The sequence below is a fragment of the Balaenoptera borealis genome (assembly GCF_965194805.1).
Source record: "Balaenoptera borealis genome assembly, chromosome: 11".
Classification (NCBI taxonomy): domain Eukaryota; kingdom Metazoa; phylum Chordata; class Mammalia; order Artiodactyla; family Balaenopteridae; genus Balaenoptera; species Balaenoptera borealis.
The window spans coordinates 46103491-46117560 of record NC_138868.1 but is presented as its reverse complement, the minus strand read 5'-3'; the positions used below and the strand labels follow the sequence as shown (position 1 = coordinate 46117560).

Here is a 14070-nt window from a genome sequence, read left to right as displayed (position 1 = left end):
AATCACAACCAAATTATAAACATTTATTTCCACTATATTATATTATACTATTAAATGTGGTTCTAACCACCAAAATAGTTTAAGCTCAGAGTTGGAAATCTCTATCACTCTCACCTTGGTACAGACTACTCGTACAACCACTTTCCAAAAGGCAGAGGAATCAGACCCAGGTTGTACCTCAAAGAGAAGATGTTTTTCCTGGCCAGAAGCCACTTTAGCAGTTCTGAAAAGAGGTAAACACATTCGTTAATTTTATGAAAAGTCATGTAAAATAATGGAGCTACGAAACCAGATTCAAGAAAGTTTAAGACAGAGGCGGAAATGTGAAGAAAACACACAAAGACAAATAACAATAATGGTGATTGTAATAATTAGATTTTTAAAATATAGTGATAGAGAATGCTTTGACTATAAACATACAATTTAATTTTCAAGGTGGAAAGCATAGTGGAATGATATTTATAAATCTATTTTTTTCATATCTGTATCTCAATGATCTTTAAATTTCTAACAAAGACAGCTAGGAAAAACATGTGCAAGGAATCAGGTACTTAAAGAAAAAATTTAGCTGGTTTCATTTATCCATATTTTGACCAGTACCTCAGATGTACATAAAGTGTGAAAAAATCTTGATCTTGGTTGAGTCCTTCCTTAAGCAACAACACTTATATACCTCTTTGAAGACAATTTTTACAGGTAATTTGAAACTGGATGAAGCAAATGATTTTGAGACGCTTATGTAACTTTACTGTCCTCCCCTAGCAGAGTAATTCTGATTCAGAAAGCAACAGGATACTAACATAAAAATATAACACTTTTTAGGATAACTCAATATCGTGCATCAATGCCAATTTAAATCAGTTCAAAGACATAAGTATTGCAGCTCCCTTTTATCATTACTCACATTTCTCTCTGAGCACCAGTGGGGATATCACACTCAGAACTAAGAAACTTACAGCTAAATAAATTGAGGCCATTGAAAATTAAGTAACTAGCCCTAGGTAACAAAGTCTGCCAGTGAAAGTAGTACTGCCAGTTCCCAGTTCTTTTTTCTAGCTATCAAGCCATGTGTCTTTTGCGTAGGTTTAACTTTATAGTTCTCAGACAGCACTGAACTTGTGAAATGCCCAACTCTGACCCAGGGGAATTGGTTTTAAGAAGCAAATCCAGTCAGAAACATTCTGTGCTAATAAATAAAAGGGAGATACTCTTTTACCATCACCTCTATATTACACAGTAAGCTTAGCTTGAGGATGTTTTCATAGGACACATTTTATCCAGTATCTTTAGGCCAAAAATCAAAATTTCATATAATAGACTAGGGTTTTTTGTATATAAGTTCTAAGACTCTAAAGGGATGGCAAATGTCATTGATTACTCTTCAAAAAAATTGACACAATAAACATAAAAATTCCACTCTTATGATACTATTAAATTCTCAATCCAATTTTATTCCTTAAGAATATGGTCTCAGAAGTAATGCCTCAAATGCTACCATTTGGATGATCTTTAAAAAAAAAAAAAAAAGAACAAAGTAAAATGCTAGAGTTTTAAAAACCCATGACTACATTTTTATTATAAAAGATCAGACAATACACAAATATACACAGTAAAATGTAAAATCTCCCTTCTCTGCTCCCCTTTTCCATCAGCTCCCCAGAGACCCAGTGTATATCCTTCCAGTTCATTTTCTATGCATTTATATATATATCTACACAGGATCCATCCATATATCCATACAGGGCTTTTTTTTTTTTTTTTTTTTTTTGGTCTGTTTTTAATGAGTGAAATCCAGTGTTCTTAAAAGAAATGATCTTCTAAAATAACTTTTAAGAGTTAAGAACACTTTATTCTTCATGACTGGCTAATAACAGGACACTCCAGCCATGTCCATAAAAAGACTGCATTTCCTTCTCTTTATCTAATGTGTTCTAAATGGCCAAGTATAATATGTCTCTTATCCAATGTAGTTATTGCAAAGCTTAAGGAGTACATTCATGTATTTTACCCTAAACTATTAATAGTGACTATAATATAAATTTATATATACTAAGTGGTTCCAAACTGCTTGGTGATTTTGTTTGGCCTTTTGGGGGTTTAAGGAGAGGTAATATGGGATAGTGGAAAGATCTTCAGACTTGGCGAAAGCTGGATCTGCCATCGATACTTGGGTAATCACTTTAGGCCTCAGTTAAAATGTCTGACTGTCAGCAGAGTGCCTTGCACATACTATGTGTTCAGTGAACGTTAGCTAAGTTGAATAGACTAAAGAAAGAACCTTTAAGATCTCATTTAAAAGGCAATGCCAATAAGTTATAACTATACCCCCAGGGAGACAGAAGATATATATACAAAGAGAGTCGGATATGGGTGCCGCTAGAGGAAGACTTAATAGAAAGAAGTGACATCTGCTCTCCTGTCACTAAGGGAGAACACACAAACAAAAATGGAATATTTTAAAAGTATAACAATCTGGGGTCATTCAGGTACAAAAAGCTCGGTATATTTTAATAGCTTCTATACAGATCAGTATAAAAATTGATTTAATAAAGAATAATTCACAAAGAGAAGGCTGTTCCATTGGATGTGCTAAGTAGGCAGAGAAGTTTATACTCCATCTTAGAAATCTATTCAAGAGTTAAGTAAAGATGTAAACATGATAGCTAATTAGAAAATATTTATATACAAAATACCTTATTCTTCAGTGATGACAAATGAATTATTACCATATATATATTTCTCTGGCAAAATAATGGTTCAATGAACAAACACAGAAGATTTATTTATTAACTAGATGAACTGGTTCATATTCAGAAACCCGAAGTGCCCTTTGACTATCCTAGGCGCCTTTCTCTAGATGACTAACTGGTATATTCTCTTCTGTTATGCACCTCCTTTAGTGCTTTCAAACAAGGGTCAATTTATATGCCTGTGTTCAAAATTCAGTTTTAAGTTCCTTCTATTCTTTTAGTCCTATGACATATTTTTAGATAGCTACATAGAAAGTCTTATAGTACTCAATAAATATTTGCTAACTGCTGCTGAAAACATTCTCTTACCAACCAATACGTGTGCTTATCTCTCAGACAGTCACAACACTGTGGCATATGTCAGGGGGAGAAAATAAAATGAAAAAGAGCAAGTCTTACACATCATTAAGTTCTGCTACTCTTCCAAGAAATTCTTCATAAGTTAAGGAGCCACTTTCTCGAACCAATGTGACATGTTTTGCTACTTTTTCTGGTAACTTGTTAAGAACCAGCTGCGTCTGATCCGAAATTTGCTGTCCCATGATGAAATGATGTCTTATGAAATCCAAAAAGAGTGTTGCTTCACATCGTTTCTGTCAAATATACATAGAAGTTACTTTTACATGTAATATAAAAATGGCAACATACTCATCCCTTCAAGAAAATAAAGAAAAACAGGAATACTTTTAAGTGCGATCTCAACAGACTTACGTGAGCCTAAGGTGGAATTTATTTAAAAAACTATATTTGAAAGTGAAGATTTACAGTTCGATTTTTTAAAGATCATACAGGTAAGTGAGAATACAGGATTCATTTATCTTATTGGGAGGGTGAATTCCTATAATTTTGCCAAGTTAAAAACCATTACACACACACACACACACACACACACACACACACACACACACACACACACAGAGGCATTTAAGTGACTGTATTTAATAGGAAGTTTGTTTACCTCATATAATTTTCCTAAGAACATTTCTTGACTGCTTACCATGTCAGGCTCCAAACTAAGGGCTTTCATATATTATCTCATTTATTTCTTCCAATAACCCTAAGAGGTAGGCATTATTATATTCCTAGTTGACAGATAAGGAAATAGAGTTGAGTGACTTATCTAAAGTTAAACAGCTGGGGACTTCCCTGGTGGTGCAGTGGTTAAGAATCCGCCTGCCAATGCAGGGGACATGGGTTCGATCCCTGGTCCAGGAAGATCCCACATGCCAAGGAGCAACTAAGCCTGTGCGCCACAACTACTGAGCCTGCACGCCAGAACTACTGGGCCCATGCCCCGCAACTACTGAAGCTTGCGCACTCTAGGGGCCCGTGTGCTGCAACTACTGAAGTCTGCACGCCTAGAGCCCATACTGTGCAACAAGAGAAGCCACTGCGATGAGAAGCCCGCGCATCGCAACGAAGAGTAACCTCTGCTCGCCACAACTAGAGAAAGCCCACGCGCAGCAACGAAGACCCAACGCAGCCCAAAAAAAAAAGTTAAACAGTTGGTAGCACTTCCCTGGTGGCGCAGTGGTTAAGAATCCACTTGCCAATGCAGGGAGCCCTGGTCTGGGAAGATCCCATGTGCTGTGGAGCAACTAAGCCTGTGTGCCACAACTACTGAGCCTGTGCTCTAGAGCCTGCGAGCCACAACTACTGAGACCTGCGTGCCACAACTACTGAAGTCCGTGCACCTAGAGCCTGTGCTCCGCAACAAGAGAAGCCACCTCAGTGAGAAGCCTGTGCACCGCAACAAAGAGTAGCCCCCGCTCGCCGCAACTAGAAGGAAAGCCCATGCACAGCAATGAAGACCCAACACAGCCAAAATTAAATCATAAATTTATATGAAAAAAAAAACAGTTGGTAAATGGTTGAAGTGAAATTTGAACTCATGTTTTTTAGATTCTAGTGCTTATATTCTTTAACGCTATGATATACTGTGATGTATAATCATGATATAAATAGATCAGCTAAAAAACTTATTGCAGAATTACTTTATTTATAAATGTACAACTTAATTTTAATTGTAAAATACATGTAAATTAAACAGACTTTTTAGCTAATTCAACTATGTTACATTTTCTGCTTAGAAAAAAAAAGTGCTTTTGCTTTTTAACTCCTCTAGGTATTTATTTTTTAATTAATTAATTAATTAATTAATTATTTTTGGCTGCATTGGGTCTTTGTTGCTGCATGCGGGCTTCCTCTAGTTGTGGCGAGCGGGGGCTACTCTTCATTGCAGTGCATGGATTTCTCATTGCAGTGGCTTCTCTTGTTGTGGAGCACAGGCTCTAGGCACGCGGGCTTCAGTAGTTGTGGCACACAGGCTCAGTAGTTGTGGCTCATGGGCTCTAGAGCGCAGGTTCAAGAGCTGTGGCACATGGGCTTAGGTGCTCCAGGGCATGTGGGATCTTCCCGGGCGAGGGCTTGAACCCATGTCCCCTGCACTGGCAGGCGGATTCTTAACCACTGCGCCACCAGGGAAGTCCCTCCTCTAGGTATTTTTAATTTAGAATTTATGTAACTTGTTTTCTAAATATGAAGGTGATATTTTAGTTAAAAGGCTGGATCACTACTTTAATAATCTACTATCAATGTAGATCAATAAGTTACTGAATTGACTTAAAATTTAATCACAAAACATTTATTTAATAATCACTCTAAAGTCTTGAAGGATATAATTCTATGTATTGTGGCTAGAGAAGAGTTGGATGTGTTTATTCTAGACAGTTTTTTCTCCTTTGGTAAATAATGATTTATCAAAATATTAAGCACTGAGATATGGTTAAAATAGAAAACAAGATAAATTTTTAGTATTTATCTATCCTGATATATTCTACAGCTGAATAAGGAAATCCCATTTCAATACGAATACCACTACTAATAATAGTAAAATCAACTAATATTCGTTCACCACTTCTACTGTGTAACACAATCTTCTAAGTACTTTATATGTATTCATGAATTTAGTCATTTAAATCCTCATGATAACCATTTCACAGATGAAGAAACAAGATAGTTAAGGAAACAAGCACAGAGAGGTTAAATTAACAAAGCCACAAAGCTAATATTAGAGTTTAAAAAAAAAATAAAGTTAGAAAAAGAGAAAAGCATTAAAATTAAAAAGAATCGGGGCTTCCCTGGTGGCGCAGTGGTTGAGAATCTGCATGCTAATGCAGGGGACACGGGTTCGAGCCCTGGTCTGGGAAGATCCCACATGCCGCGGAGCAACTAGGCCCGTGAGCCACAATTACTGAGCCTGCGCGTCTGCAGCCTGTGCTCCGCAACAAGAGAGGCCGCGATAATGAGAGGCCTGCGCACCGCGATGAAGAGTGGCCCCCACTTGCCGCAACTAGAGAAAGCCCTCGCACAGAAACGAAGACCCAACACAGCCATAAATAAATAAATAAATAAATAAATAAATAAATAAACCCAAAGTTAAAAAAGAAAAAATTAAAAAGAATCTGATCCCACCCCTCCAAGAAATTCCATTTTATTTACACGTCAAAGACTATCATTTTACCTCACCTGAATTAACACTCATATCATATAAAGCAGGTGAAATAGTAACAATTTATAGTAAAAATTTTGTCAGGAAACCTGCTTTATCATTTAATCAAAAAAATTAAAAGTTATAACTCTAAAATATAAAATATATAACTTTAAAATATAAAATCATTTACAATAAGATTTCTCAGTAACCATAAATATGCAAATTTTGCTTTGTGTTCAAATTTAATGTGTTATATTTGAGGTTTATTCTTTTAGTCACATTAAATATAGGAAAAGTACAACTGTTCTAAAGAGAAAAACTCAACAATTACTGTTTTGAATCTGAGCCTACTTGGCAATGATAAATATGTATTACAGAGATAAATGAAAGGAAGTTGTTGAGGAAGATCCAGGCCACTAAAAAACCATCTCTGAAGGCAAAATTATGTACTTTAAATATAGCCAAGTGGATTCATAGCAATCGTATTCAAAGAGAAACAAAGCTTTTAGCTTAGAGGAGGTCTCTAGAGTACTCAACATTAGTAATTTCTGGATTTCATAGTCTAGTAAAGTCTCAAAGCACCATGGTGTTGCACATTTATTTCTATTCTAAGTAAGGATAGTTTCCAAAAATAAATGAAAAAATCCCTAAAGCGTAACAAGAATTTAAAGAATAACTTATAACCTAGGAAACAGAAGGATATAATACTAGAATAAAAGTCCTTCCCAAGAAGGCAGTAATTTCACACTGACGTATACTACATACAGTAACACTATGGTCCTTATTTTTCTTGTTCTAATCCAGATGTGTGAAAACATCATCAGGAGCCAAAGGCTGTACACTGGTGTTAGGGAGCCACCGTTACATGGCCTTTTAAAAAATTAAATTCAACAAGCACCATATGCCCGGCACTGTGCTGTGTTCTGGGGATACAATAGTGAGTGTAAGAAACAGGGTTCTTGCCACCATGGAGCATCTGATTCAGTGGGGAAGAGACAACAATCACACCAATAAATACATAATTTCAAAATAATAAGTGCTAAGCCAAACAAGTATAGGGTACTGAAAGCCTATAAAAGGGGGACTTGACCTAGTCTTGTGACAGGGAAGACGTCCTTGGGCAAACATTTGATTTGCTATCAGTCAGAGTTAGCCAGTGAAGAGAGGGATAGAGGCATGGCAAGGGGAGGACATTCCAGGCAGAGGTTATAGAAAGTGCCTAACATAGGAAGGAGTATGGTGACTTTGAGGTTAAAAAAAAAAACAGCCAGAGTGACTAAAGCCTAGGCAGAAGGAGAGGGAGATTAGCACCAAGAGATGGGATGTTTACCATTTTTGTTTATGACACAAAGACAAGACTGCATGCCTGCCCAATCTGTGGATGACTGAAACTGGAATGAACAAATAATGTCCACAGAATACCAGAATCAAGACTGAAAATGGATACTTATTTTCTGAAATCGAATAAATTATGTCAAATATGACTAAAAGTTAAATCCTGAATATGTTTTGAAAGGCACATAAAGCACATAGGTAAGTTATGTTTAAAAGCAAATAAAATACAAAAGGTCTGAGGGTTCCAGTCAAAATAAGTAAACAGTAAATAGCGATAAGAAAGATGCTAAAATAATCCTAAACTCTTGCTAGAAGCAGATGTCCAGAGCAAGAGCCTAGTTCCACTGTGCTCTATAATGGTTCCAACACACCAAAGTTCTCTAATCAGCTCTAAGCAGTGACACTTTTAAAGGGCACTAATCATTTGAATATATTTGGGAAAGCACACAAGATGTTATGGATCTAGAAGAGGAAGCAAAGCAATTTATTCTAGATAATCATAGTTCCGTAACAACATGGAGCATGATGATAGGTTTGTTCAAACACCTGAAGAGCTTTCACGTGGAAGAGGAAGTAATATTTACTTTATATAATTACAGAGACCAGAATGGTCAGTATAAATTAGGCTGATTTCAGGTCAATATAAGAATTTCCTATCATCCATAATTATCCAGAAGGGTTAAGGGCTGTCTTGCAAAGCATGTGAGCTTGCATTCTTGGAAAGGTGGAGGTGTTTAAGCAAAAATAAGAAGTTCATCTAATTAGTGTTTTAGAGAAAATTTTTGCTTGAATGAGAAGTGGAGAAGGTGACCTCTAACCTAATATTTCACTCCCAAAGTGAAACTTAAATTCCCTCTAGCATTCCTGTACTCATTTAATAAAAATGCAATAAAATATTCTAATCAACCAGACTGAAAACTTTAAATTATACCTACAATTCTTAATAAAGAAAAAATTAAACTTTTGAAATATATGGTTTTAAGATTTCATGTAAAATATTAATGATAACTTAATCAATATGCCCACCAAACAGATATTAAAGAGATTTAGTTGTTTGTTTATTGAGTTACAAAATGGTCCCTTTTAAGAGGTAAAATTGTAATTATATGCAGATGACATGATAATATATATAGAAAACCCTAACGACTCCACACAAAAACTACTAGTACTGGTAAATAAATTCAGCAAGGTATCAGGATACAAGATTAACATACAGAAATCTGTTGCATTTCTTTACACTAAAAATGAAATACCAGAAAGGGAAAGTAAAAAAAAAATCCCTTTTAAAATTGCACACCCCCCCACCCCGAAAAAATACTTAGGAATAAACCCAACCAAGGAGGTGAAAAACTTATATGCTGAGAACTATAAAGCATTGATAAAGGAAACTGAAGATGATTCAAAGAAATGTTAAAATATTCTATGCTCTTGGATTGGAAGAATTAATATTGTTAAAATCACCATACTACCCAAAGCAATCTACAGATTTAATGCAATCCCTATCAAATTACCCATGACATTTTTCACAAAACTAGAACAAATAATCCTAAAATTTATATGGAACCATAAAAGACCCAGAATTGCCAAAGCAATTCTGAGGAGAAAGAACAAAGATGGAGGCATAACCCTCGCAGACTCAGACAATACTACAAAGCTACAGTAATCAAAACAGTGTGGTATTGGCACAAAAACAGACATATGGATCAATGGAACAGAATAGAGAGCCTAGAAATAAATCCACACAGCTACAGTAAATTAACCTTTGAAAAAAGAGGCAAGAACATACAATGGAGAAAAGACAGTCTCTTCAGCAAGTGGTGGTGGGAAAGCAGGACAGCCACATGTAAATCAATGAAGTTAGAACACTCCTTCACACCATATACAAAAATAAACTCAAGGGGGCTTCCCTGGTGGCGCAGTGGTTGAGAATCTGCCTGCCAATGCAGGGGACACGGGTTCGAGCCCTGGTCTGGGAAGATCCCACATCCGCAGAGCGACTAGGCCCGTGAGCCACAATTGCTGAGCCTGTGTGTCTGGAGCCTGTGCTCCGCAACAAGAGAGGCCACGATAGTGAGAGGCCCGCGCACCGCGATGAAGAGTGGCCCCCACTTGCCGCAACTAGAGAAAGCCCTCGCACAGAAACGAAGACCCAACACAGCCATAAATAAATAAATAAATAAATAAATAAATAAATAAAATTTAAAAAGAAAACAAAAAACTCAAGATGGCTTAAAGACTTAAATATAAGATATGACAACCTAAAACTCCTAGAAGAGACCATAGGCAAAACATTCTCTGACAGAAACTGTAGTAATGTTTTCTTAGGTCAGTCTCCCAAGGCAATATAAATAAAAGCAAAATAAACAAATGGGACCTAATCAAAATTATAAGCTTTTGCAAGGCAAAGGAAACCATAAACAAAACAAAAAGACAACCTACGGACTGGGAAAAAATATTTGCAAACGATGCAACTGACAAGGGCTTAATTTCCAAAATATACAAACAACTCATACAACTCAATAATAAAAAAAAAAAAACCCAATAAAAAAATGGTCAGAAGACCTAAATAGACACTTCTCCAAAGAAGACATACAAATGGCCAATAGGCACATGAAAAAATGCTCAACATCACTAATTATTAGAGAAACGCAAATCAAAACTACAATGAGGGAGAGGAATCAAGATGGCGGATGAGTAAGACATGGAGCTCACCTCTTCCTACAAATACGTCAAAAACACATCTACAAGTGGAACGATTTGCACAAAACATCTACCGAACACTGGCAGAAGACCTCAGACTTCCTAAAGGGCAAGAAAACCTCCATGTAACCAGGAAGGACAAAAGAAAAAGAAAAAAAGAGAAAGAGAAAAGAATTGGGATGGGACCTACACCCTAGGGAGGGAGCTGTGAAGGAGGTAAGGTTCCCGTACCCTGGGAAGTCCCCTCACTGGCGGGGAGATCAGCCTGGATGGAAGGGGAGCCTTGAAGCCTTGAGCAGAGTGCAGAAACCGGATTGCAGAAGGCAAAATGGAGAGTGACCTGCACAGACGTTGGTACCATCACCTTGTACTCCCCAGGCTGAGATGCTTGTCCACCGGTGTGGGCGGAGGCTGGGTGCTGAAGCTCAGGTTTCGGAGGTCAGACCCAGGGAGAGGACCAGGGTTGGCTGTGTGGAGACAGCCTGAAGAGCCTAGAGTGTGGCAACTGAGGGTGTGCTCAGAAGAAGCCTGGGCCAACCAGAGAGGCAAGGCGCCACTGCTGGGGGGCGTGCAAGGAGAGGGGTGGGACTGCTATAGGAGCTTCTTTCCCTGCACGCATGGTCTCAGGCAACAGGACACCACCTACACAAGCTCTGGGGGCAGGTGTGAGCTGCCACTGCCACTGTGGGCTCCAGAGACAGGCACAGGCCACCACCACTGTCATTATGGGCTCCAGAGGTGGGCACAGGTAGCCGCCACCACTAAGAGACCTGCAAGCAGGATCCAGTTGCTGCCCCTGCTGTCCTGGAAGTGCGAGGGCCGCCGCTGCAAGACCTGTGAATGGGCGCCAAGTGTTGCCCCCACTGTCCCAGGGGGGCGTGGGCCACCGCTACTGTTGGAAAACCTGTGAGCAGGCAGCAATCGCTGCCCCCACCATCTGGGGAGTGTGCACAGGCAGCGAGCAGGTGTCAAGCACTGCCCCTGCTGTCCAGGGAGTGTGTGGGCTGTGGTTGCCACTGGGATCCACGGGAGGAGGAGCCAATTACTGTCCCTGCTGTATCAGGTGTGCGCATGGCCTGCTGCACCTACACACTCATATCAAAGGAATAACAGCCAACACACACTGAGGAAAGAGGCAGCAAGCATCCAAACCAAAAGCAACCTCTCGATTCCCGACAAGACGGCAGAGTAAAAGGACTAGAGCTCACCTCCTCACATGAAAACACCAAAATCACAACTAACTGCTGAACAACCACGGACAAGAAAGACTGGAACCTACAAAAAAAGATATTTTACATCCAAAGACAAAGAAAAGCCACAACTAGATGGTAGGAGGGGCGCTTTTGCAATATAATCAAATCCGTACCAGTAGGATGGGTGACCCACAAACTGGAAAATAATTGTATTACAGAGATTCTCCCACAAGAGTGAGAGTTCTGGGCCCCATGTCAGGCTCCCCAGTCTGAGCTGGAATTGGAGCCCCCCGAGCATTTGGCTTAGAAAGCCAGTGGGCCTTGAGTGCAGGAGCTCCACAGGACTGAGGGAAACAGAGACTCCACTCTTGAGGGCATACACAAGATTTCATGTGTACTGGGACCCAGCACAAAGAAGTGACTTCATAGGAGCCTGGGCTAGACCTACCTGTGGGTTTGGAGCGTCTCCTATGGAGGCAGGGGTTGTCTGTGGCTCACTGTGGGGGCAAGGTCACTGGTGGCAGAGGCCCCAGGGAATACTGATCATCATGAGCTCTCCTGGAGGCCCCCATTTTGGCACAAAGACCTGGCCCTACACAACAGCCTACAGGCTCCAGTGCTGGACGCCTCAGGCTAAACAACCAGCAAGACAGGAACACAGCGCCACCCATCAGCAGACAGGCTGCCTAAAGCTGTACTGAGCTCACAGCCACCCCTAAACACACCCCTTGACACGGCCCTGCCCACCAGAGGGACAAAACCCAGCTCCACCCACCAGTGGGCAGGCACCAGTCCCTCCCACCAGGAAGCCTGAACAAGTCTCAGGACCAACCTCACACACCAGGGGCCAGACACCAGAAGCAAGAGGAGCTATGATCCTGCAGCCTGTGGAAAGGAGTCCATCCACACAGAAAGTTTCATAAAGTGAGACGACAGAGAAATATGCTCCAGATGAAGGAACAAGATGAAAACCCAAAAGAATAACTAAGTGAAGTGGAGATAGGCAATCTACCTGAAAAATAATTTAGAGTAATGATAGTAAAGATGATCCAAGATCTGAGAAAAAGAATGGAGGCACTGATCGAGAAGATACAAGAAATGTTTAACAAAGATTTAAAGATTTAAAGAACAAACAAACAAAGATGAACAATACAATAACTGAAGTGAAAAATACACTAGACGGAATCAACAGCAGAATAAATGAGGCAGAAGAACAAATAAGTAAGCTGGAAGACAGAGTGGTAGAGATCACTGCTGCAGAACAGAATAAAGAAAAAACAATGAAAAGAAATGAGGACAGTCTCAGAGACCTCTGGGACAACATTAAACGCACCAACATTTGCATTATAGGGGTCCCAGAAGAAGAGAGACAGAAAGGGCCTGAGAAAATATTTGAAGAGATTATAGCCAGAAACTTCCCTAACATGAGAAGGGAAACACTCACTCAAGTCCAGGAAGTGCAGAAAGTCCCATATAAGATAAACTCAAGGAGGAACACACCAAGACTTATATTAATCAAACTGACAAAAATTAAAGACAAAGAAGAAATATTAAAAGCAACAAGGGAAAAGCAACAAATAACACACAAGGGAATCCCAGAAACTCAGAGTTTCAGCAGAAACTCTGAGGCCAGAAGGGAGTGGCATGAAATATTTAAAATGATGAAAAGAAAAAACCTACAACCAAGAATACTCTACTCAGCAAGCGCCTCATTCAGATTTGACGGATAAATCAAAAGCTTTACAGACAAGCAAAACCTAAAAGAATTCAGCACCACCAAACCAGCTTTACAACAATCCTAAAGGAACTTCTCTAGGCAGAAAAGAAAAGGCCACAACTAGAAACAAGAAAATTACAAATGGGAAAGCTCACTGGTAAAGGCAAATATAAAGTAAAGGTAGGAAATCATCCACACACAAATATGATATCACAGCCAGCAACTGTGAGGAGAGTACAAATGCAGGATATTGGAAATGCATTAGAAATTAAGAGACCAGAAACTTAAACAATCATATATATATATAGACTGCTATATCAAAACCTCATGGGAACTGCAAACCAATAATCTACAGTAGATACATACACAAAAAAGAGAAAGCTATCCAGACACAACACTAAAGATAGTTACCAAATCACAAGACAAGAGAACAAAAGAGAAGGAAGAAAAAAGACCTGCAAAAACAAATCCAAAACAATTAACAAAATGGCATTAAGAACATACATATCAATAATTACCTTAAATGTAAATGGATTAAATACTCCAACCAAAAGACATAGACTAGCTGCATGGATACAAAACCAAGACCCGTATGTATGCTGTCTACAAGAGATCCACTTCAGATCTAGGGACACATACAGACTGAAAGTGAGGGGATGGAAAAAGGTATCCTATGCAAATGGAAATCAAAAGAAAGCTGGAGTAGCAATACTCATATCAGACAAAATAGACTTTAAAATAAAGACTGTTACAAGAGACAAAGAAGGACATTACATAATGATCAAGGGATCAATCCAAGAAGAAGATATAACAATCGTAAATATATATGCACCCAGCACAGGAGCACCTCACTATATAAGGCAAATGCTAAGAACCATAAAA

At 38.9% G+C, this 14070-nt stretch overlaps 1 protein-coding gene and 1 pseudogene across 6 annotated transcripts in view; one reads left to right on the top strand and one right to left on the bottom strand.

Annotated features, from left to right (window-relative positions):
* Positions 1-14070, top strand: part of LOC309605602 (large ribosomal subunit protein eL42 pseudogene) — a 621562-nt pseudogene that overhangs the window by 383809 nt on the left and 223683 nt on the right. The gene's annotated exons all lie outside the window — the stretch shown is intronic.
* Positions 1-14070, bottom strand: part of RNF141 (ring finger protein 141) — a 58894-nt gene that overhangs the window by 37388 nt on the left and 7436 nt on the right. For all 5 annotated transcript variants that reach the window (XM_082341669.1, XM_082341667.1, XM_082341665.1 and 2 more), the window contains exons 2-3: positions 3150-3343; positions 115-223 (exon numbers count right to left, since the gene is read on the bottom strand). In XM_082341669.1, the coding sequence (XP_082197795.1) occupies positions 115-223; positions 3150-3292 (252 nt within the window). In that variant the 5' untranslated portion in view covers positions 3293-3343. The remainder of the gene's footprint in view (positions 1-114; positions 224-3149; positions 3344-14070) is intronic.